Source organism: Mercenaria mercenaria, chromosome 1 (assembly GCF_021730395.1).
Source record: "Mercenaria mercenaria strain notata chromosome 1, MADL_Memer_1, whole genome shotgun sequence".
In the NCBI taxonomy this organism is placed as follows: Eukaryota; Metazoa; Mollusca; class Bivalvia; order Venerida; family Veneridae; genus Mercenaria; species Mercenaria mercenaria.
In genome coordinates this window covers 37,290,810-37,317,753 of record NC_069361.1, presented here as the reverse complement: position 1 = coordinate 37,317,753, position 26,944 = coordinate 37,290,810, and the positions used below count along the sequence as shown (strand labels likewise).

General features: G+C 34.5%; 1 protein-coding gene across 3 annotated transcripts in view; it reads left to right on the top strand.

Moving 5' to 3' along the window:
- Window positions 1–950: 950 nt before the first annotated feature.
- LOC123541445 (fibroblast growth factor receptor 3-like) overlaps window positions 951–26,944 on the top strand; it is a 77,040-nt gene continuing 51,046 nt past the window's right edge. The window contains exons 1-9 of one of the 3 annotated variants that reach the window (XM_045326941.2): window positions 951–1,110; window positions 9,692–9,851; window positions 10,145–10,278; window positions 11,392–11,546; window positions 12,156–12,279; window positions 16,253–16,440; window positions 20,943–21,078; window positions 21,844–21,966; window positions 25,078–25,649. In XM_045326941.2, the coding sequence (XP_045182876.2) occupies window positions 1,035–1,110; window positions 9,692–9,851; window positions 10,145–10,278; window positions 11,392–11,546; window positions 12,156–12,279; window positions 16,253–16,440; window positions 20,943–21,078; window positions 21,844–21,966; window positions 25,078–25,175 (1,194 nt within the window). In that variant the 5' untranslated portion in view covers window positions 951–1,034 and the 3' untranslated portion in view covers window positions 25,176–25,649. Of the gene's footprint in view, window positions 1,111–9,691; window positions 9,852–10,144; window positions 10,279–11,391; window positions 11,547–12,155; window positions 12,280–16,252; window positions 16,441–20,942; window positions 21,079–21,843; window positions 21,967–25,077; window positions 25,650–26,944 lie in introns of those variants that run through there. The other 2 variants (XM_053544587.1, XM_053544593.1) reach the window with 2 other exon arrangements.

Here is a 26,944-nt window from a genome sequence, read left to right as displayed (position 1 = left end):
AAGCTAGATATTATATAGAAAATTATTTTCTCGAAAACAAATTCTTTTTACTGACATTAATGTTACAAATTGTTATTATCTACTCGGACATTGCTTATAATAGTTGCTGTAAGTGAATGTTTGTACTTATATTCATGCGTATGATTTATGGTGTACGGGTCGGAGGCCTTAATCACAAGAGATTTGAATGTGGCTGTTGAATATTCATTCCAAACACAATAAAAAAATTATATAATTTTATGACAGTGATCAGCCTTAAAAGCTTTAATTTGGCTCAAACAGCTTCTTAAAAAGAATTACAAGAATAAGCTTTACAAAGCTGAAATTCTTGTACGGACAGCTTTAATTTTATCTTTATTATGCTTATTACATGAAGTTTTTTTATAACAAAAGAATAACAAATAAATACTTTGAAAAAGAAAGGAATGTCTTTGGTTTACTATGAAAACAATTCTGGCCATCAAGTGTTGATATAACTATACTGGCTTTCAGGGCAAAAATCAATAAATCCCAGTATACCTAGAAGTTCAAATGGTTCGCCCGATAGCAAGACAAGTGCTGTAAAGAAAGAATAAGTTAAGTTTTAGAACTATTGCATTATTTATTATCATTGTATTAACCATTTACCTGCTAGCTAAATTTCTATAATAAACTTGTCCATCTTTCAGTTTGGGTTTGGACAGTATAATTAAGTGTTAAAAGGGGTGTTTAAAAACAGAAACTGGCTGAATAGCGAACAGTGCAGACCATGCTCAGATTGCACGGATGTGCAGGCTGATCTTGATCTGCACTGGTCGCCAAGGCAAAATCACTTGCCGCCAGCAGGCTAAGGGTTATTAACGTAAATGATATAGATTATACGAAAATCAAGTTATCAATGTAGTTTGACTCATTTATGTTTGTTCTCGTTTCAAAAAACACTCAAGTTTCACTTTCGGTTCGTCATAACACAGGAAACACTCAACTTTAATTAGTTTGAACAGCTTTATTTGAAGTAGATTGTAACTGGTCTTCAGCGCAAAAGTTTGCATTCTATGATGTTAAAAATGGAAGTCGGATTAACACGAATATTGCTTTTTGTTGGAGCCTTGACAATAACAGTCATTGTTGGTGAGTTTATTTTTTATCCTTTGTTTATTATTTCAGGCTAGTATTACAACCTAGTTTGTATTTACATTACATTATTCTCCGCATCCACATGCGCGGAGTATTTGTGATGGCTTATTATGAGTGCAATGTATGTGGTAAATGACGATTTCGTCCTTTTGATTTGCAAAATTTAAATTTTTTATTTTCAATTTCTGACCTGGCCAATAATAATGGCATCAGATTTACAAAAAAAAAAAAACATATGAGAAAAATAAGTTTCATAAGAAGAAAAGAAGTAGGACAGAAATCAAAGAGCAGAAAAGAAAGCTAGTATTATCAGAGACCACGTGGAAAACTCCTTCCCTTCTCAGTTTGAAGAATGCGCTAGAACGAAATAGTTTTCATGAGCGTGTTTTCCATAAACTCTAAACAATCTGAATGTGCATTTCTCAAGCACATATTAATAGCTTACCAATATTATTTTAAATGTAAGCATATCCAAATATTTTGTTCAGTGTCTTACAATAATTACCGGTAGGAGCTGCGCAAATGTTACACGTAATAACCAATCTGCGAGATTTGTACATCGTACAGCGCCAATAACCAATTTGCGATTAGCGCAACGATTGAATCGGGCAACCTAACTCACAATAGTTAAACACGCAAGGTAGCTGCCTTGCGTGTTTTGTAAATCAGTCTGTGCTAAAGACATACCGATTTTATCTTCCGACAAAATTTCTTAAGAGTGTCTTTCATATAAATCTTTAGAGTGTCTTTCATATAAAATCGTTAATGATAAAAATGACAAAAACCTGACATGCTTAAAGATGTGAATTATCCGAGCCGTTCTGTTTTACGTGTACATTACATTAAATAATAAAAATGTGATTTGTGTTTATTTTGAATTAACAAGTTAACTTATAATTTTAGATCAATTTTTCATGTAAACATGTAAAGAATTACCACGTCCATACTGATTTTCTTTATTTTGGATATTAATTTAAAGTTTGCTACTAATTTAAACGAAAAACGAAAGTTTTATACAAAAAAGAATCTGTAATATTGTTCGTAAATATTTGCCACAGTTCAATCAAATCTACAAGTACTTTTGGTCCGAAAAAGGATGGTCTAAAGGAGATAAAGTCACCAGGGTGAGAACCATCTATGTGTAGTCGCGTAATAGTGTTGTTTTTTTTCCAAAGAGGTGCGAGTGCGAGCCATTGTTTACTTAAATTGTTTAGCTCTCCTGGGCACAAAGTGCAAGGTTGAGTTTTTTCATTGTACATCTTGTAGTCCTTCCTCGTCATTTAGCTTGAACGTATCAGATAGAGTCCACATTCCTGATTAGACATTTATTCAGCTCGATCAAAATAATGCACACACAAAGGCAATGCTCTTTCCCAGCATTCATAAAACCCCATCAGAATGTCTGTTTGCCTAGGGTCTACAACAAAGACACCAGTATCGTTATATCACCTCCTGTTCTGTCAGTACTACATACATTGCTATTTGTGGCGCGGAGTTTCGTTTTGCTGCGTTTTGCAGCAACTTTCATACTTGTAATGTTATTTTGGTGACTTACGAATATTTATATCAGCTTGGAAGTAATAATCCATGCAAACTGTTGGGTTTCTATTGAGTTCCGCCACTTGATTTAGTTTTTGCGTCATGTAATTAAATCAAATGTCCCAAATAAAAGCTGATTATAAGACAGAATCTTTAAAAGAATTTGTTACATTTTCTATTATAGTAAATATAATGCTTTCGCATATTAACATGTTTGTCAGCACATTTACAATGTCGTACCATAATCCAATACAAGACCAGGTTTTGGAGTATTTAAATGTACTTTGCTGTCTTTTAAGAATAAAATTACTACTGCAAACATTTCCTTTCATTCTAAAGCTGAGCATTTGTTTGATTAGATAAATAATAAAATTTTGATACTAACAATATGGTCTTCACTGAATGTTTAAATGTCCAGTAAACATGTACTTCGACTAGGTCAAAATTTACATATATAAGAATAACCAGGCATCTTAATTGACCATATGAGCCGTGCCATGGGAAAACCAACATAGTGGGTATGCGACCAGCATGGATCCAGACCAGCCTGCGCATCCGCGCAGTCTGGTCAGGCTCCATGCTGTTCGCTTACAGTTTCTCCAATTCAAATAGGCTTTAAAAGCGAACAGCATGGAGCCTGACCAGACTGCGCGGATGCGCAGGCTGGTCTGGATCCATGCTGGTCGCATACCCACTATGTTGGTTTTCCCATGGCATGGCTCATATGAGAGTGACGAATTGTTGTAATGACCATCCTAGGCTCTCAATGACCAGTTTAATAAGAGGTTAAGTCATTAACCCATCACTTATGTGTACCAAATTTAGAAACTTATCCTGTAAATAGTCCATCATGCCTGTGAAACGTGCTTTAATTGTTAGTTCCGGCCAAACCTCACCGCAGCCAATCATTCAACAGGATTTTGCAAAAAGCATCTTTTAAGCGGCCAGCATGTGACTTGTCACATGAGCCGTACCAATAAAAGAAGGACCCAGACCGCCCACGTTGTTCAGTTTAGCCTGAGTTACCAACCTTGGTAGCTCACTTTCGCTAAAGAATTCTCTAAATTTAAACTGCGCTTGATTTTTGGAATACTTTCATCAGTTCTACTAGTCGTAGAATATAGTAACTGGTAAATGTTATACCCCTCCGGTTCAATTTAATATATGTGTGAAACATTATGTTGGACAAAAGCATTAACATTGTTAACAAAGAATGAACAGTAATAGATTTGTTAAAAATCATTATCCAGAAACCGCTACTAATTTTTCTGAACATTTTAATCTTTAGCCTGCTGGCGGCCAGTGATTCTGCCTTTGCGACAAATGCAGACTAAGATCAGCCTGCACATCCGTGCAGTCTGATCATAGTCTGCCTTGTTCATGCAGACTAAGATCAGCCTGCACTACCGTGCAGTCTGATCATGGTCTGCACTGTTCGCTATTTAGTCAGAAAATTTTGAATGAACAACCCTCCGAATAATAAATGGTACTGCCCAAAGTGAATGATGGACCAGTCCGTTTTAGAAATTTAGCAGACTTAGGGATAATTCTCAAGGACATACTATCCAGGACTTCTGTTTTATGTAAATCGATTAAGTAACTAATCCTTGGAAAATGCTTTTGAAAGAGACTTCCTGGATGAATAGTTTGGGCACTAAGTCTCCACAAGGAATGAATTCAATAGAAAAGTGGAAACTCCACAGGTCGCTCAACACAACAAAAACGAAAATGTTGCAGGCTCGGTTTGATTGAGCCTGTTCATGGACGGTAGTGGAGACGCATGCTACCGTCCACGCCCTCTAGCCCCGGGTTGAGCAGAACTCAACATTTACACATGCAAAAAGTACAAAAAAAAAACTATTTAGAGACATCCGCAGATGTGTTCATACGGCGGTGCACATGGAACCTTCAATGCTTCACTTGTGTGTAATTCCATGAAAAGCAGCGTATGGTCCCCAGTTAAAAGAATGGGTTTGCCCTAAACGAGAAAACAATGGACAGAACTAAACAAACTTGAATTTAGAAAGGGGATCTGATGTTATGGAGCCTGCATATCACAGGAAATGCAGCATTCTATATTAATGACTTTCAAAGATGTCTGTTATATATACTTATATATTAATGTTTTGTATAATCCATAATCAGTTTTTGTTAGTGATACAAGTGAGAATTAAAACGTGTGAAATACAAGTATCTAGTTACAAATGGGCATTGACACGTATAAGGACGTGATAATGCGTTTAATGCCTAAACATTTGGTTGAAAGACTGTAGCAGCATGTACAAAATTTACTATATAAAGTTGTGTTTAGACCACACTTTCTTTCTACATGGTAAAACAGTTATATATATATGTTTTTTAAAACTATGTCAAAAACAGATTGAATGGGTATTTTCGCAGAGGAAGTTGTGAAAATACATTAATTCAGGGAGGACCGATATTTTCCACATGTCATCTTGTAATATGGTTGTATTTTATACCAGTATTATCAGAATGATTTTCACAAAGTTCATGTGGGAGACTAAATTGTAGTTGGTTCTTAATAGCTACCGTTCTATTTTTTAACGGAGTGTAAAATACAAAATTCAGAACGGAAAAGCAAGAAATTTGTGAAAAAAATTGGCACTTTGTGTGAAAGTATGAAGCTTAGCATGATTGTAGATGAATGCGTTATGCTTCATTTAAACCTGAGAAGCATGTTGTGAATATTCGAAATGGCCGCTGAAATTCAAGATGGCCACCATAATCAATATTTCTATAAGAAAATACTCTAACATCATGTGTGGTAAGAAAATAATGAAATTAAACTACAAATAAGATCTATATTCAAACAGAAAAAGTCGAATATGTGAACTAGATCCATATTGGCCGCCATAAAATATTTTTACGCGAAAATTACTCTTCTAATATGCATATTTTGCAAACATTTGAAACTCTGCATGCTTGAAAGCATATCTGTAAAATACGCTCCTCCAAATTTTTTTTTCCACTGAGAGTAGTTAAATGAATTCAAATGGCCAACAAAATTTAAGATTGTCTTCATAACTAATTTTTCAACGAAAATCGTGCATCAGTTTTGCATATTGTGTTAAAATTGTGAACGTTGCATGGTTTTATATATATTTGTAAAATGTATTCTTTAAAGGTCCATTACTAAAACCCGAACGAGTATTATATGAAAACCAGAGTTTGTAGCTGAGACTTCTTATTTACTGAAAATATGGCCCACTGCATCGGATCTGACCAAATAGTCATGAATATGTTCAAGAATAACTAACAAATAAACAAAAAATGTTGCCTATGTCAAACCGAAAGTATGTTTTCCGACTGCTTACGAACCCGTCGAGCATCTTCGGATTTTTTCGGAAGAATCCTCCGAAAAGAGGCTATAATTTATAAATAGATGCAAAATATATTATATGCCCAAACGATAACGTGATTTTTTACAAACTTAGCGCATGGAATTCAACAGTTTTGTAACTCACAAAACCTTCATGAAAAACATTCTTATAATACAGGTAATAAACAGCTATACTACAAGTTTGCGGGAGGACAATTCAGGCCCTTCCCGAATAAAAGTGTTTTTACAACTTCGTCTGCAAACTTTTTCAGTTAATCTCTTTTCAGTATAGTTTTGAGAATATAAATGAATAATTACCATCATGGGAATACAGTTATTTTGTCGCGCGTCTTTAAACGGATATTCGTTTGAAACAATTTTAAAATCACGTGATCCCGAAGAATTTCCGACCGATTACGGAAAAACGATAAACATGAAAGTAGGACAAAATGACCACCCCCACCCCCATGTCAGTCTAAGAAAATACAGAAACAATCATTTGTTTCTCTGTTCTTGTGTTGATTTCAAGGGAATATTGCACGGCTATCATAATGTTTAGTAGTACTATATTACAAAATGTGTAGTCTTTTTTTAAGATTTATGTCTATTCATTTGTCTTGATTTTGCACCTTTAAAGCTATCCAGTTGCCATCTTTCAATAAAATATTTTATCTTTAGATATATACTTCAAATGTATAAAATCCTCATCAAATGTATTTAACTTTATAAGATATATAAATCAAGTTTTCATATATAGCTACATTCATAATTAAATGTCCTGCAGTAACAGCAGCATGGTTTTTAGTGGTCGAACACATTAAATTTATAATACGGTATTTATCTTAACATGTATACAGTGTGTACTATCTTAAACCTAATGCATAGTACTGTAAATACACATAAACATTTTGATTTTATATTAACATAAAAGTTTACTATATGAAATAACTGTTCATTCATCATTATGGAATTTGGAACAAATATACCTTTAAACAATTTTAACACTTACATTGGGTAAACTAATCTAATATGAACAACTAAATTCAGGATGCCCCCCATGAAATATGAAGGAATGTATTAATGGATTTCGTATTTCTACAAGAGGTCATGGTTCCATTCGATTAAAAACCCGTTTACAGCCCTAGTTGCTTATGTTTGTATATCTTGTTTTGTTTTCATCGAATGGCCCCAGATTTAGCCTGCCCCTTTTAGTTTAAACATGTTTTATTTCATCAAGGAATGAAACATTTACGAAATAAAAAATAAAAAATGAGGAAATGGACAGACGAATCTTCTTTGCATATCCCAGCAAAGCTGCAAATGATGAATGTGACCAATTTGCTGTCCTTTCTGTGTAAACAGCTCCGGTCTTGCAGTATGTACTAGTATACAATAATTCTGTCCCACTTGTTATATGCTGTAAGCCCCAGTGTTGTTATCAAAAGAAATGCAGGTCTTCTTCCTAGCAGCATGCTGGGAAGAGCCTTTACATAGTGGGTGAGGTGCCTATGTTGAATTATTCATGATTATTTTAGTGGGACACGTTTTCAGTCTAATCAAAATTGCAACCCCGTCTAGTGACACTGCATTAATCATGGATGCTTCTGATGATGTTGTACTTGTAGAAAAATGTTGACAGCATTCCGATGACATTGTTTCTGACAACAAATTATCAACGTACAGAACCAACCAGAAGTAAACTTTGACTTTTCAGTAAACTTGGCAAAATTAAAAACTTTCTTGTAACAAATTCCTTTATGGAAGGGCGACAACTTAGAGATTGACTGGTAACGTTGAATAGTTGGGTGTAGTCCAATGTCAAGAAACTTGGTACCTACTGGTTCAGCACTTTTACATATAATGTGAAATTTCCCTCTCTAACTGATTTAGCAAATATCAATATGCTTCAATATCAGTTCAAATTTCCGTGATATGCTCCAAAATCTTGAATTGCGGACAAGTAAAGGTTTTATTATTTGGCCAGTGGCTTTAAATATTACAGAATTTTTCAATACGAAGATGTCATAAAAGAAACTGCGTATCGACTGTATGCTATCCAGTAATATTTTAGATGGCCAAAAAACAACTGTCCATTTACTACTGTCTATAGGTTTCGATGCATCCTTCTTTATATGCAATCCACTTAGTGTAAACAAAACCTTATTCTCGCAATACGTCAATGGTCTGTTCTATGCGCAGAGTATGTATCATTTATCTATCAAATGTATTCTTTATGTTACAATATATATACATCAATACGCCCGCTTAGCTCAGTAGGTAGAGCGTCGGTCTACGGATCGCGGGGTCGTGAGTTCGATCCTCGGGCGGGGCGTATGTTCTCCGTGACTATTTGATAAACGACATTGTGTCTGAAATCATTAGTCCTGCACCTCTGATTCATGTGGGGAAATTGGCAGTTACTTGCGGAGAACAGGTTTGTACTGGTACAGAATCCAGGAACACTGGTTAGGTTAACTGCCCGCCGTTTTATGACTGAAATACTGTTGAAAAACGGCGTTAAACCCAAAACAAACAAACAAACAATATGAAATATACCTGTATGTGCAATCCTTACGTGTATCAGTGCTATACACTGGGCACGTTAAAGAACCAGGCTGTCTATTCGAAACGAGCTAGGCTAAGTTAGCCGGACAATCCTGTATCTGATTTCTGATCTCTCTGTCGTGGGGGCTTTGTCTCACTCTGTCCCTCTGGTCAGATCGCTCTGTGTCTGTACTAGTAGAGGATGAATTATGCGCCCTGTGTGGCTGCATTTGAACTATGTAAAGCGCCTTTGAACGTGAAATTGATCATGAAAAGGGCGCTATATAAATCTGGTATAATAATAATAAAATAATAATAATGTTGATATTTTTTACTGAGCAAAAATTAATACTTAGTATCAATATTAACAAGGACAATTTTACAGCAAAACCTTAATAACATATTTATGGCAACAGATGTTTGCATCATACATAGACACCTTCACTGCTCACTTAAAGCATAATATATCAGAATTATTTGATTGGCTTAGTTAACAGTGTTCGTAGATATGTCACCAAGCTTTTAACGTCTCTGCATGAAACAGACGTTTGAAATGTATGACTTAAAAGAAATGTACTGTGTCAAAATCTCGTGTAGATGACAACTGCAAAATGACCACAATCGTATTTAGAATGGGAGCAATATACTTAAAGTTTCTTGACACAGTACCATTTGATCTGATAAATTTATTTCTTGTTTTCGTTACCTTTGTAAGAGTTTATTAGTTGTTTAGATTTTACACTGTACCTTATGGGTAGTCAATGGGTTGCCTTCGATAAAAGGGTAATATGACCTTACCTTTTACGTTAAGTGAGACCTTCTAGTTATAATTCAAGCTGCTGTGTTCTGGACATTGGGTAGTTTGTCTAAGATGATGTTAGAAACAGCACTTAATAACGAGTTGCAACCGTCCATCCACAAGATAAAAACGCAATTCATTAGGGATCTGGTGGTATTTTCTTCCAAGTTTGGTCTTTTTAGACCTATTTGCTTAGTTGTATATATATTTATACAGACATGTACACTGCCGTTCCGTGAGACTTGTTGAAAACGTACATCGTTTCAGTGATAGCGAACTAATAGAAAAAATGACAATATATAATACATCTGTTACAAATTCAAATGAAAAAGTGTTTCGATATATCATTTCAGCTTCTGCCGGTTCACCACCGAAATTCAAAAAGTCACCTATTCATGATGTTATAGGACATACAAATGGATCGCACAAATTCCAGTGCAAAGTGAGAGGTGTCCCAAAACCATTAATAGTTTGGTACCGTGGAAACGAAATGTTATCAAGGCACAAAAAGAGGTAAGCTAAAGCTGCCTAACATGTTTCTCATAACCCAGGCTCCGTCAATGAGTGTTAGGAATACATGAATTTCGCTGTTCAAAAGTTCATCGAGGGAAACATGAATGATGTGCACATTTTAGAAAGTTGAATGACCTTATGATTTATCTCATAGGATCTGTAGACAGACTTGAAATACTTTTGAAGTAAATTCAAGAAACATTTAATTAAAACATTTGTTTAGATGCCACACATAAACTTAATAAATGAGTATGTCTGAAATTGCACATATTTATAATCAGCTTCTCTTTCAGGATCACACTAGGGAAATACTCCATGCGAATTAACAACTTACAGAAGTCTGACAGCGGGAAATATGCATGTAAAGCTTCAAACCAATATGGTGTAATCTGGGGAAACTTCAGTTTACAAGTTGTTGGAAATGGAGGTATAGGTAATTTTGATTCGCAAAGCCTTTGTTCACATATTTTGAAAAAGTCATTGATATACCTGAACAGCAATGTTTTCGTGTAAATTATATTTTGATTATGTAGCACCCAATCACTTCAATAAGATATGATATATTTGACAATAAGCCAAACATTGATATTAGGACTAGTGGAAAAACTAATGGCGGTGGAAAAACGTTAACAACTGTCTATGTAAAATAACAAACTTAAACAAATTAAATTTTACATCGACTTATGAGGTTACTGTGAGAACATTATAGACTACAACTGGACAAAAATACAGTATTTTCGATATCGAAAGAAGTCATTGATACCCGTGTTATAGGAAAAAATATCTTTAATATTATCCTTTGTTATCACGGTTTCTAACCGATGAAAACGTATAGTTTATATATACTAAATATTGCAGATGTTCAATAACGCATTATGAACTTCTTCATACCAAGACACTGTATTTTTATACTTTGTGTAGGTCAAGTTGTATATAATGTAAAACAAACAATATTCATTTACCATCTGTGGTTTGGGCTCAAATCAAAGTTTTATGTAGCAACTGTTTCCTTAATTGCATAATTAATATTGAAATTAACACTATGACAATCTGTTTATCATTTCAACCTTTAGTTTGCTGGCTGCAAGTTGTTCTGCCTTTGCGACCATTGCGTACCAAGATCAGCCGGCAGTAAATTTTCAGTAAATAAAGTAGTGCTGTCCAAATTGAATGATGGACCAGTCCATTTTGGAAATTTAGCAGGGTAAATGTTAACAGAGCTTGGAGCTCGAGCAGTGTAAATAAGATTCGTTTCCTATTACATTGTAAAATGAAACTTGTCAAACGGTTTATGAACACTTCGATTTGTCTAATGTGTATAATTTCTCGTACAAAAGAAGTTCGTATTCCAGAGGAATATGGGTTAGAATAGAACAATACAGATAGAATGCAGATCTTCAAGTAGCTGAAAGACGAGCAAAGAAGTGTATACAAATCTTAGCAAGGAAAATGTTTTTATGCAGACTTTTGTTTTCAGAGACTGTTGAAAAAATTCTTTTCACATACTTACAAAAATATATTTATCATTTTGCTTGTTTAGAGCCTCCCAAGTTTAAGGAAAGGTTGAACCAAGTTAAATTTTTGGCTAGAGCGGCAACAAGCTCGGTAGATCTCGATTGTGATGTCTTTGCTCATCCCGAAGCCAAGATAAGCTGGTGGAAAAACGGAAAGAAAATGAAAGCATTGTCGGGAAAGGTATGAACCGTCGGACAGAAATTAACACATGTCTTTTGTTTAGATTATGCAGGTAAAACAACCACATATTTCTGGCAGTCTTGTGTATGCTCTTGATGTTCAGGAAAGAAATTAATAACGTATTTTTTAGTCTGAATGCTAAAATTCACACGGTTGATTCAGACGAGATTACCAAATTCTCAAAGAACTTGAAATATGGTTATTAAATTATAACTTTACTACCAATGCCCAAGTCATTATTTGAACGAGATGAGATACGATATTTTTTCAATTTCGCCTTTGATTTGTGTCTTGCTTGGTAACAAAGCTGTCGAAAAAGCCAAGTCATCCAATATTGTCTGGATGATAGACAAAGTGCAATTGAATGTATTGTATACCAATGCCCATATAACTGTTGTAGCATATAATTCAAGTTCCAATTATTTGAGTTTCTTGTTAGATACGATGCCGCGTAAGAAGTGTAGAGTGCATTTAGGTACATAGATAATGAAAAGTTGTTTCTATTATCATGAACGGTGTCTAGCGACATTCTTATTTTACTCTTTTTCAGTCGTTCCGGATAATTGATTGAATAACAAGCTAACTTTTCATCTCGCCCTATATTTTCAGTATATATTTGACGGTTATAAGCTGAAGGTAAAGTCACTGGCATTGGAAGACAATGGCAATTACACTTGCACCGTATGGAACGAGTACGGTTCTGTCAATTGGACAACAAAAGTAGAAGTTCAACGTGAGTACTAGCATCGCTTTATTATTTTATCTTCCTGCTGGAGGGAGCCGAAAAGATGGATTGCAGAAGGTTAGGGGCCGACCATTTGAACTTCTGTGGGGTGAGGGGTGTGGTGGGGGTGGGATTTTACTTCGAGCCATTTTTGTGTGCCTTCTATGAAAGTCAGACTGTATTTTTTTCTGAACTTGAAAGACAAAATTTATTTTCTGAGTAAACCGAAGATAATTTCTTTTTTTTTCTCAAAATATACTTTTGTTATTCAAAAGTAACAAGAGTGATAAAGACATACAATATGTATCGAAACAATTGACGAATAACACATGAAATAGCTAAATGTTAGCCTCTTTGATTAAAATTTTATATAAGACGCAATTTGACTCATGTCACAGTTCTTTATTTTGAGCGCAGTAATACACTTCTCTAAGCAAAAACTGGTAAAATAAATGAATCGTTCAAGACTCCATGATGCTTTTCTCCTAAATCCTAAATAAAACGGACGGAGGGAGTGGATTTTTGTCTTCCAGCTTTCTTAGTCGTGCCCTTAAAAGTTAGGTCTTTGGGTGCTCTGGCTTCAGACAAGTTGTTGAGTACATTGGTGTAATTTTACCTTAGATTTACCTTAATTTTATGTTTTACTTAATATGATCTGGTATTTTTTTCGTTAATGAGCCTTTCTCAGCGGGGATTTTATTTACATTGTGTTTTCTAACTTGTTGAAAATAGGGTAAGCGCGAGGTTGGCATGCCCTAAACGCGTTTAAACCCCTCGTTCCAAGGCGGTGCCCCTATTTTCAACTTATTTTCAACTTATTTTCTGTCTCTCGTATATTGTGTTGCGTATGTAGTTTTGTTTGTTGTTGGCATTTTATTAACCGTTCATCTCGTATTTTATGTTGCGTATGTAGTGTGTTTGTTGTTGGCATTTTATTAGCATTGTCTTGTATAACTTGTTGGGAATAGGGTAAGTGCAAAGTTGGCATGCCCTAAACGCGTTTAATTGCCCTAGTTTTCTTTATCTAAGTTAACGACCCTTCCAAGGCGGTGCCCCTATTTTCAACTTGTTTTCTGTATTTCTTGTATTTTGTGTTGCGTATGTTGTCTTGTTTGATGTTAGCGTTTCTTTCCTCTTTCTCTCTCCCCCCCACTCCTATAGCCTCAATCTTCTCCCCTTGCAATTGCGCTCCCTTGTTTTGCACCCCCCCCCCTTAACTATGCGTAAGTTATTGTGCCTACCTTAATTTTGGCGGGGGAATCCTAATGCGGTGCTCGATTGTTTTTTTCCTGCTTAAATGTGTGCGTTTGTGTGCTTGTTCGTCTGTGTGTCTTTGACGGTGCCATACAGTGTTGTTATATCTTACTTGCCTGTTTATCTATGTTAGTTAGTTGTGTGTGTGTGTTTGTCTTTGGTACATCAATGTCTGTGCTACTGTGGTTTACGTTGTAGTATAACTGTGATTAAGGAACTTAGCATTCCCTTTGTATATTCATCCTTGTTCTACTTTCCCCTTCAACCCCCTTCCCCAGCCCCCTTTCTACCCCTTACCCCTTCCTCCCCCTGTATCTATATTTTGCATAAAATTAAAATGTACTTTTGGGGTTTTTAAAGCAACCCGTCTGTAATATTTTTCCGTTACATTTTCTTTTTGTTGTGGGCCCACTTTGCAAATGCGTGGCTCTGAGGCTGTTTTTGTGGTGCTCTGTGCTTCAGAAAATTCTACCCTTACCTATTATCTTTCATAATGTTAAAATATTTGAATAATAATTGCTTTTAGGTAAAACAAAGGTGAAACTCTCTAGACCTAGTACAAGGTACAAGCAGTCTGATGGGTAAAAAGGGGGAGAAATAACAAATATTTTGTATACCTAGACAATAGTGGGTCTGTTTTCTGTTCTCCCATGGACTTCAGCTTAATTATGATACTACTGATACCAGATTTGCAAGTGCAGAGAGCAGAAAATTTCTTTTAAAATGCTCTTAGATCTGAATTCTAGGCTTTAAAATATGCAGTTTTGTAGGAAGTGCGTTTGATGTATACACAGTATTATATATATGTGTGTGTATTTATGCAAGGGTGTAGGATGGCGGGATGACTATCTAGTTACTTATCTAATAATCATAAATATAAAGTGCACAAAGTTTCAAAGCTATAGTGTTACAGAATTCAAGAAATTTAGCCCTAAATAAAAAAAAAATAAATCCACGTAATACTATATAAAGGGCCATAATTCAGACAAAATGCAGAAGACTTATGGCTTTTGATCTACGTACTCACCATATGATGATAAACAAGTCTGCAACGTTTTAAAAAGTTTTAAAGACAGTGTTCTTATAGTATTTAAGTAAAGTGGACCTAAACAAAAATTTTAACTTAGAAATTCAAATTTTCTAAGTACAACAATGGCCGTAATTCTAACAAAATATAAGTTACGAATTATGGTTCCTGGTTTTCTTATCATAAATAAGTGTGCAAGGTTTCAAAGTTGTAGCTTCTATAGTTTAAGAGAAAAAGTGGACCTAAACAAAAATTTTAACCAAGAAAATCAAATTTTCAAAGTACAAAAAGGGTCATTATTCTGAAAAAATGCTTGTCAGAGTTATGGTTCTTAGTCTACTTACTTATCTTATAATCATAAGTATGAATGCAGGGTTATAAAGTTGTAGCTTTTACAGTTTAAGAGAAAAGATGGAACTAAGGAAAACTAAGGAAAAAAATAACCAAGAAAATCTAATTTTCTAATACAAAAAGGATGATAATTCTTATAAAATACTTGTCAGAGTTATGGTTATTTGCCTATTAAGTCACCTAATAATGATATACAGGCTTGCAAAATTTCAAAGCTGTAGCTTTTATAAGTTTTGGGAAAAGTTGGGCCTAGACAAAAATTCTAACAGACGCCGACGATCAAGTGACGACAATATTTCGTAGATTTATTTTGAAAACCCGACAAGCTAAAAATGATGAATATTGTCATTCATGTTCTTACGTCCATGTGTTTGTGTTCTGATCTCAATAAAAATGGTTATCTTAATTTGAGAAAATGTATTATTTCTGTATGAGGGGGTACTGGGGTCCTACTCCGTAAAGTTTTGTAAATTGTGCATGCCAAATCCTGAATTCTAAGTGTATTTTAACACTGAAAGTTATGGTTGTCAGTTGGTGCTTCCCTCCTCCACCTCCCTACTTTTACATTTATGAATAAGAACATATTTCTATTCATATACTGATAATTATCGGTGTAAGATATTGCAGACAAAATTTTACGACAAAACATTAATGCATTCAAATCAATCTGGCACTCTTCTTCAGCAGTGTTCAATATTTTAATTGTTGATGAAAGAAATACTGCTCTTCCTTAATAATTAAGAAAAGGTGTTGTGTTATGATATTAAACTAAAAGCAATTTCGAAGCAAGGAATATGGCTTTCAAAGTAATTGAAATTTTCTTTTAAAAATCTGGTTTTGAGCGACTTGAGAGTCAGAATGTTTTTCAATGTTGAAACCAGAATATCTTTTTTAAAGCAAAACCAAAGTCATGGTTTTTTCTCTCAAAAAAAAAAAAAAAAAAAAAAAAGATCCAGGCCCCGCAGAATATCAAATGGTCGGCCCCTTAGTAGTTCTGTCAAGCTGTTTACGCAAAAAGGATACATATTGTTTTCCTCCACACTTGAATAAACAGATCGAAGTTAATGCATGTAAGTTAAAAAGCATTATTTTATGCATATAATCAAAAATAAGTTTGGTAAGTCAACTAGATGTTACTGAAGCAGAGAGACTTTTAGCTTTACACAAACCCTTACGAAAATGCAAAAAAATACAACATCATCTTTTATTTCTTTTGACTTTGTTTTAATACAATGTACATATATGCAAAGGATAACCAAAACGTTTTAAAACTAAAGAATGTTTTATTTTCTTTAATGTGATGTATATTTCTATCATCATTTTGACATCTTTGGTCTTTCCTTCAAACAGAAAGAATTACAATTGCACCAATTATGGAAGATGTAAAGAACCAGACTGCAATGATTGGCGACAATGTCACTTTCACATGTCAGATAGTGATGAGCGATTCCCAGCCTCTTTTACAATGGCTTCGACACTATAAGGAAAATGATTCATTTGTAAACGAGGGAGGAGAACCATATGTTCAAATTCTTCAAGTAAATATAAAAGCTCTTCTTTTGAAATGTAGCCAAAAAGTTAGAAACCAGATTTGTAGGGTTAAATTCGCATTATATTATTTGTGATTAACTTCCTATTGTAGATACACACATACATGTATTAGTTCAAATTAACGGCTGGTAAAAAGGTATGGATTTTTCAAAGAAAGCCGACAGAACTTTTTCGGAAAAAACCATCAAATTTATACCCTGCTTAATGCTTGCTTTTATCAGTTTAATGATCATAGTAGAATTAGTAAAAACAATAAATTAAATCTAAAATGATTGTGAGATTGGAAAAAAAATCATACTTGTATGTGTACGTCTCTGATTTCATTTATTATTTCAACGAGTGACATTAGTCAAAATGTTACAGTTATCACTAAATCTAGACGTTCATATTAAAAATCAAATTGTAAATCACGAATCTGAAGACTTAAACTTAACTGAATTCCATTTCCGACAGTTTTCACTAGACGTTTATTACGGTACTTAAAGGAAAGTTTTACAATTCGCCCACGTGCATGTGGTTTTTAAAGCTCAGTATCTTTTATTCTTTAAAAATATGTTATTTTTAGACCCTTCTGTGAAAGATCCAAAAGGTATACGGTGTTTGGAATGTTTTCCAGTCATGCCGTCAGTCGGTCCGGCAGACCTGTTTTCCAGTCATGCCGTCAGTCGGTCCGGCAGACATGTTTTCCAGTCATGCCGTCAGTCGGTCTGGCAGACCGTTTTCCAGGCATGCCGTCAGTCGGTCCGGCAAACATGTTTAAGTATGAAGCTGCTCTTTAAGTTTTCTTTCAATCCAAATGGAACTCAGTATTCACGAGCAACAGAAAGAGGACATGAACATGTTGAAGGGGCTTCTATGTCTGACAGTTTTTGTTGAGTGTTTGGTTTTAACAGTTTTATAACTTACACCTTGTGTACTTAACTCCCCAGACAGTTTCCGTTCATTTTACATTAAATGGACAAGCGCATAGTGTCAGTACTTTTATTTCAGACTTTGTTTTAAATATATATCTCTAGACAACATTACAAATTCATATGTATCTTGTGCAATCTATTTATTCTATAGATTCCTTTATATCCAAATGTCTTCATTTATCCATCACCAACATCAAATACCCATATGCATATTGTCAGAAGTTTCATATTTGATTATTGTCCCCGCCTTTTTCGAAGAAAAGAAAGGGATGTGTCCTTCCGTCCTTCAATAATTCCGTCAGCCGTCAGACTTCGTGACAGGTCCATAACTCTGCCATCCCTTAAGGGATTTAAAAAATAACTTGGCATAAATGTTCCCTATAATGAGACGACATGTTATGCACAAGACTCAGACCCTTAGCTTTACGGTCAATGTCACACTTAGAGGTCAAATGTTAACAGGCTATATTTAGTGTCCGGTCCATAACTCACCATTCATCAAGGGATTTTGAAATTACTTGGCACATATATGCTCCTTATAATAAGAGGACGTGTCATGCGGAAAAAAACATATACCTAGCTCTTAGGTCAAGGTCACACTTAAAGGTTAACGGTTAACATGGTATGTTTCTTGTACGGTAAATAACTCTGCCATTCATCAAGAATTTTTAAAATTACTTGGCACAAATGTTTCCTATAATGAGTTGATTTGTCATGCGGAAGTACTTAGTCCCTATGTCTACGGCTAAGGTCACACTTAGAGGTCAAAGGTCAGATTCTAGAATGACTTTGTCCGGAGGATTTCTTCTTCATGCGTGGAGGGATTTTGATCTTACTTGGCACAAATATTCACAACCGCGAGGCACCCTGCTCTTTGAATGGCTTCCCTTTGTTTTCACTATAATTAACTTATATTATAACTTTTTTATTTCTGGCCGTAGGGACAATTGAGACCACTTTGGTAAAACATTCAGGTTATATCCATTTTGACCTATCTCTACCTGATAAGGAGTTTTGTGTGAACTTACATTATATACAGTTTTTAGGATTTACTTCCCTTTGCTGTTACAATAAAAACTTTTTTTTATAATTTGCTATGACGGCCGTATATTGTGACATTCTGGCAGTCTAGTTTATTTTTCCTTACAAATTAAAAAAAACAGAATCGCATTAAATCTTTAAAATACATACATTAGCATTTGAAAGCATTCGCCAATTATAGATTTCTAGACATTTTCAATTTTTATAATGCCTTCATGAATTATATGATATATTGTTATGACTTACGTACATTGTTAGTAGGTTGCCCTATAACTTAGAATATGTTGTATTGTCATGCAGAATGTTTTGCGAAAAAATGTCCCTAGGCGGGGTACGTTGATAAATCTGTTAAACATTCTTGTTTTATTGAGTTCTGTACATTTTTAGCTCACCTGTCACGAAGTGACAAGGTGAGCTTTTGTGATCGCGCGGTGTCCGTCGTCCGTCGTCCGTGCGTCCGTGCGTGCGTCCGTAAACTTTTGCTTGTGACCACTCTAGAGGTCACATTTTTCATGGGATCTTTATGAAAGTTGGTCAGAATGTTCATCTTGAGATATCTAGGTCAAGTTCGAAACAGGGTCATGTGCGTTCAAAAACTAGGTCAGTAGGTCTAAAAATAGAAAAACCTTGTGACCTCTCTAGAGGCCATATATTTCACAAGATCTTCATGAAAATTGGTCAGAACATTCATCTTGATGATATCTAGATCAGGTTCGAAACTGGGTCACGTGCCCTCAAAAACTAGGTCAGTAGGTCAAATAATAGAAAAACCTTGTGACCTCTCTAAAGGCCAAATTTTCAAGGGATCTGTATGAAAGTTGGTCTGAATGTTCATCTTGATGATATCTAGGTCAATTTCGAAACTGGGTCACGTGCGGTCAAAAACTAGGTCAGTAGGTCTAAAAATAGAAAAACCTTGTGACCTCTCTAGAGGCCATATATTTCATGAGATCTTCAAGAAAATTGGTCAGAATGTTCATCTTGATGATATCTAGGTCAAGTTCGAAAGTGGGTCAAATGCCGTCAAAACTAGGTCAGTAGGTCAAATAATAGTAAAACATTGCGACCTCTCTAAAGGCCAAATTTTTCATGGGATCTGTATGAATGTTGGTCTGAATGTTTATCTTAATGATATCTAGGTCAAGTTCGAAACTGGGTCACGTGCGGTCAAAAACTAGGTCAGTAGGTCTAAAAATAGAAAAACCTTGTGACCTCTCTAGAGGCCATATATTTCATGAGATCTTCAAGAAAATTGGTCAGAATGTTCATCCTGATGATATCTAGGTCAGATTCGAAAGTGGGTCACATGCCTTCAAAAACTAGGTCAGTAGGTCAAATAATAGAAAAACCTTTTGATCTCTCTAGAGGCCATATTTTACATGGGATCTGTATGAAAGTTGGTCAGAATGTTTATCTTGATGATATCTAGGTCAAGTTCGAAACTGGGTCACGTGCCTTCAAAAACTAGGTCAGTAGGTCAAATAATAGAAAAACCTTGTGACCTCTCTAAAGGCCATATTTTTCATGAGATCTTCATAAAAGTTAGTCTGAATGTTCATCTTGACGATATCTAGGTCAAGTTCGAAACAGGGTCATGTGCGGTCAAAAACTAGGTCAGTAGGTCTAAAAATAGAAAAACCTTGTGACTTCTCTGGAGGCCATACTTGTGAATGGATCTCCATAAAAATTGGTCAGAATGTTTACCTTGATGATATCTAAGTCATGTTTGAAACTGGGTCACGTGCCTTAAAAAACTAGGTCAGTAGGTCAAATAATAGAAAAACCTTGTGACCTCTCTAGAGGCCATACTTTTCATGGGATCTGTATGAAAGTTGGTCTGAATGTTCATCTTGATAATATCTAGATCAAGATTGAAACTGGGTCAACTGTGGTCAAAAACTAGGTCAATAGGTCTAAAATTATTAAAATCTTTTGACCTCTCTAGAGGCCATATTTTTCGATGGATCTTCATGAAAATTGATCTGAATGTTCACCTTGATGATATCTAGTTCAATTTTGAAACTGGGTCACGTGCGTCAAAAACTAGGCCAGTAGGTATAAAAATAAGAAAACCTTGTGACCTCTCTAGAGGCCATATTTTTCATGAGATCTTCGCGAAAATTAGTGAGAATGTTCACCTTGATGATATCTAGATAAAGTTCAAAGCAGAGTCACGTACCTTCGAAAACTAGGTCAATAGGTCAAGTAATAGAAAAACCTTGTGACCTCTCTAGAGACCAGATTTTTCAATGGATCTTCATGAAAATTGGTCAGAATTTTTATCTTGATAATATCTTCAGTTCAATACTGGGTCACATGAGCTCAAAAACTAGGTCACTATGTCAAATAATAGAAAAAACGACGTCATACTCAAAACTGGGTCATGTGGGAAGAGGTGAGCGATTCAGGACCATCATGGTCCTCTTGTTGAATCTTTTCAGCAAACATGTTTCAGAAAATGTTGGCAACAACTATTTTAAAATGGTATTAACATTTTCGTAATGTATTGTCTTAATACCATTATGTTTTAATAGTCAAGCGGATTTACAAGTACAATTGATGAGCCGCATTTCCTTGTTCTACGTAATGTGACGAAGGAAGATCAGGGTTGGTACACATGCCTGGTTGCCAACACAGTTGGTATGAACTACAGGAGTGCATGGCTTACTGGTAAATTCTTCATTGAAATATGAATGATAGTGGCATTAACCGCCGTGACCAATGCTGTTTCTTGTAAGATATGCGTTTGGAATTATTGTTGATATGAACCACTGGTTCAGCATCAAACAAGAACAGAATGGATTTAAAATATGATATGTCAAAGTTTTGCCCATGAAAGGAACACATTTTTTATCAGTTTGCGCTGATATAATTTACCAGTTTTCTTAGAGAAAGCCAAATGCATATAGAGAAACAAGGTCTCCAAGTCAATTATGTATAAAAGATTGAAACGTTTCTCCACTGAAACAATTTGTCAGAAATAAGCCAGTTATAGATATAGGCAACATGATTCAGATTTATTTAAATAAGTCATTTATGAGTGAATGAAAAGACTGGCCGTACATAAGTCACATCTAAAGAATAATTCATGCTTTCCGATGCTTGCAATTAATTATAATCAATAAATGCTTGGATAAGAATGTCACAGGGACAAGAACAATACCTGGTGTAATAACATTTAAGAAGTATCCGGAATGAAATTTGTGGTCTATGGAAGCTGTAGCATCAAGATCTAGGCAAGCAAATTAAATATAACTAGGTTAATTTTTAAAAGATAGGCCATCAAGTTTCACCAAAGAAGAACATCTTTGTAATGACCTCTATTGTGTAATTAAGACTTCAAAGTAAATATTATTTATAGATATTCAGCTATTCTATTGTATCGGCCATATATCTAGACAACAATGAATGAACAAACAACTCATTATTTTACAGTCAGAGAAGGAAGTGAAGTTAACAATGGCGACTGTCACACCAATGCAACATGTGACCACGGTGAAGGGATGAGCAATTGCAAGTGCAAGCCTGGATACACCGGTGACGGACACACGTGCACTAGTAAGAAAGGATTTGTGATGCAGCATGACAAATATATGTTACCAGCCCCTACATGACCAGCTAGTTTATCCTGTCAAAATAAGATGTGTCACTTTTTGAGAAAAGTGTACCATTTTCATGTTGTACTCTGTGTCAATATGTGTGTTCCTAACAAAATACTCTCATGATTATGACAGTTTCTTTTTTTGCAGGTTTTTAAGGGGTGGTACATTTGATTTAAAATTGATTTTGGATTTGATTATGATTTAAATTTTTCAATATTATATATTTTTCATATAAGTTGCCTTTAGTGATAATTCATTTTTACATCATGATTTCATATGTTTAGTGAGATTCCCTACAATTGTTCCTGTTATTTAAAATTGTAAAATTGTAAGTTTAGCTGCTTTCAAAATTATTTCTTGAACATAAAGTTCCAACTAAGTATTTTCACATACGTAAGTAAAGAAACAAAATATTTACTGTGATTAGGGCAATTAAGGCAAATTTTAACCCGCCTTTGATGTTTTCTTTTCGTTTTCGCGAGAAAAAAAATTTGTCCTTTTTTAAATATCAAAATTAGGTTTATAAGAGAGTTTTGGCAGAATTGTAAAGGAAAAGATGTTAGTTTGAATATCGACTCTTGTTGAATTAAGAAAAACATATATTAAACAGTGTTACACCAAAGACAATTATGTTACGCCAAAGTTGCACTGTGTTACACCAAAGACGAATATCAAAGAAATGTCCATGTTTTTTATTTTAAATGAAAGGGCTATGATTAGAACAAAATTCCTTAACCGGAATATAACCAGGATAAGTATAAAATTTGAAGTTGTTGGTAAAAGCAATGGGTTTTACAAATTTGTCCAGACGAATTTCGTGATAAGCAAATGAACAAAGAGAGATATCTGTAAGGGATGGAATTTTTCTACATTGAAATAGTTCGATGGAACAAATAATATCCCAGTCAATAGATCATTGGCAATTGCTAGTAGAATAATATTTGAAGTTTAAATTGGTAACTGTACTGTTTAGACTTACTCTATATACAAAACATATCAACAAATATATTAAACACTGCATATATTGCAATTAATTATGTAATAGCAGTTCATGTACTTTTCTTATGGTGTAAAACTTATGTCCTTGGAGTAATTATATGGAGACTACCAGTAATTGTATCCATTTATAAAATATATGTACTTTAACCCATCAAGACCTATGTTCATAAAAAGTAAAAATGTTTTTGTAAAATTTGATAATCTTCTTTAATTTGGAATTGTTTACAACATATGCCCTTGATGTAACGTTTTCTGCGGTACATGTAACCTCACAGACTGTTACACCAGAGACATATTTTCTATGCCTGCGATATAGAAAGTGGAAATGTAACACCAAAGACTGTAATTCCAAAGATCTATCTAGCATAAATTTGACTTCAAAGTCTTAGTACCACTCTTAACATTAATCAAAGCCAAATGAATAAAATGACCATCACCTATTTGGAGGGGATGATGTATTTTGAACATGTATGTTGTTTATCTAAAAAATCAGCCAATTTTAGGCTCTTTCGGGTAATTTGAGTTAGTACAGAAAATACTTGAAGATAGCTTGAAGGTAAAACCATCTGAACATCATAGTTATATGTTGCAATCATTGGCAAATGAATTTCTGTCAGTTTTTTATGCCTATTGAAATATGTATATATCATCGACGAACATGAAAACCTATGAATATTGAAACTGATTAATATACAAATCAATGCACAAACAACGACGCATTATGTAACAAATACGCAACAATATATAAATTTCACATACATCTGTGTGCCTTAGTTGATATTGTTAACCCGAGAACGAGGCCATTCCATGGGTAACATGATGATTTGCTAATCTATATTTAGACTTAAGTACTATTTTAGGTGTGTACTATTATGTTGTTACATGGATAACATTATAAATTTTCTACCTCTGTGGTGTGGGAATTTCAGATAGGGAAATACGTATATAAAAGTGAGGTACAATATTCATGAATGACATACTCTAGGTGTATTTTATTCATGTACATTTTATTTTTTGGATTAGAAACACGATAAAAATTTGCTTTTCAGGTAAAATTGAATAAAAATGTTTATTCAGGAAAAGAACCCGAGAAAACATTTGTAAACACAAATGTAATACTTGATTGTATCCATTATCATTTTGAAAAGAATATTGCGCAAGACTTTCGCCTCTGTAAAATTCAGTCTTGAGAGATCATTTTGCAATTGTGCAATATAAAATACATAAAGAATCAAAATTTACTTAACAAATTAATTAAAAGTTGAAGAACAGTAGACCGTATTGATTAAAACTGTCAAAATTATATTTTTGATACCCTGTACTTCTGAATGACAAAAAAAAAAAAAATATTGAAAGTTCTACATATAACAAAATGAGGAAAAATGAAGTGGAGTTAACCATCCTTAAACTCTGAATTCGTGTATATAGCAGAATTAGATATTTGCAAACATGTTTCTTTGAATACCAGATGCATTACTCCACACAAGATGTCTACCATGTTTCTCTCGTCTGGGGACTTTGTCAAACCCGATTAGGTGACAGAGATGCATACGTATGTTTGTCTATGAACTTATAATTACCGTGCGAGAAGCGGGAGATCACGATGGCGAAGGGCGAGACAACTATGGTGAAACGCGTAAACACGAAGCGCGAAAATCTTTCGCAGTTTCGCCATCGTGATCTCGCGCCTAGCTTCGTGTTCCCACATTTTGTACTTTACAGTTGTGATCTTGCGTTTAGTGCATCCATTCCTTTAGCGATACGCGAAGCGTGATATTACAAAGGCGAATCTTGGAATCATGATCTTTTCATAATTTCGTGCTTCGCCTTCGGGATCTCGCGCTTCGTATATAGCTTTCATAGGATGACGATGGGGAAGCGAAAATTCGAGAAATACTCGTAATTTCGCGCTTCGTCATTATGATCTAGATCTTCGAGCATAATGAAAAGGCGATAAGCGAAGCTCGAGATCATTATGGCACGGAGTTGCCAGTAAATTGGAGAATACGATGGTCCTAATGCAATACCGTATACTAATAAACTTAACGATTTTCTTTCATCTTTCCAGATATAGACGAGTGCTCAGGAGCATTTTATCCATGCCTACGAGACTACAAATGTGAAGACAGAGACCCAGGCTATTTCTGTGCACCAATTATGCCCTAATATGTATGACCTGAAGACTATATAAGCCGCCTATATTGACAGTACCCTGTCGTGAGTGACAAGAGGATTATATGTTATTAACTGTATGCACGATTTTTTTAAAGGGGAAATAATACCCAACTATGTGATTTTATATTAGACTTTTCTCTCGACTATTCGTAACGTATATATAATTCTTAAAATCAGCCAACAATTGAAAGAGATACGGATTTTAAGAAGATAACAGACCACGATTTTAAAACTGCCTCAATTAAATGACTTGAGATTATAAGGTAGACGGATTGAACATCAAAACTTTATCAAAAAGACTCGTGACTTTCGGCAATATAATAAGTTTGTTTCACTTGGTCTGTACAATTATTCTTGTAGTGTGTCCAATATTGAATAATTAAATAATAACACATAATATTAGCTGAAAATGTTGTTGAACGACTTCTGTTTCACATACAGGGATTAAATGTATCTTTCAGTTAAGTATTTCTTATTTTTGAATACTTACAAACATTCATCAAACATGATATTAGTTGAGTATCTTGTAATTCTGAAATTTCTCGCGGTATAAGGGGTTAATGATGGTCGCAGATTACATGAATGGTGATGGTTGTAAATACTGTAAAGATAGAATGCACTCTGATTCCAATGGTTCAACAGGCTGTAATGAAATGTTTCAGATTTATATTGACGTTATTTCCGAAAACAAAAACCCAGTTATTTTTCAATTTCTCCATTATTCATGAACCCGCTGCTGTATATCTACAAATAGGACCTCTAACGTGGTCTTTTCAGCAGTTTTGTTTTTACGTAAACCTTAAACACAACAAAACACATTAGTTTAAAAATTATCTCCCTAATGATATAAAGGATATTTGTTTGATTCAATGTAAGAAGGAAATATTTTTCTGCGAGTGAACACCATTATGCAATATTTTCACTTGTGGCACAGCCACGAATAAAAATGCAAATTATTATTTTCACGAGTGAAATATATTTGGATCTTACACGTAAATTCAAACAAATGTTCTTTTTATCTAATGATTTTCAATAGTTTTAACCAAACAATAGCTTAGCCATTTTACCCGTGCAACTTATCTTGCATTGCATTTCCTTTATGTTGTCACAGCGCCTTGATGTCACGGTATCTATGTTGAAACATTGGCAGAATTTGTAGTTGTAGGAAGTTTGAAGATTTCTTTAACATTTCACCACAATGGAGCGTGTATCTTTATGTTCGTATAGGTATTTTTATACATCTTTATCTTACTGAAGTCAGTTTCGCAAAGAATTCCCTGTTATACATAATTCATATTCTTTCGCATTCGAGTGTAGTTCCGTACTAGTGAAAAAAAAAAATTCCCTGATTTCAAACTATGAAACTTTCAGTTTATTCCGACTTCGTGAAAATGCAAAGCATTTAAAACTGACGTCGGGTTTCACCTGAATTTTTGCTTACTGCATACTCGTTTCTCTTCCCCGGTAAGTTACAGTGGAACCGAAAACGTCAATATTGTTCCATAAACAGACTTTCATATCGGGTTCGTGATGTAATTAAATGTGTGTGATTGCATTGACCTTTTATTTAATTCAGTATTGTCGATCTTATTCAGGCTGTTGAACAAATTCATAACATTTACATTACATTTAAATATGTAGACAACATACGAGGGGCGTTCAATAAATAATGTTACTCCGTGTGTTGTTCCGTTACCAGTGTGTATGTGGTTTTTTGTGTGTGTGTTTTTTTAATGCGATTTTCAGCACATTATAGAGAA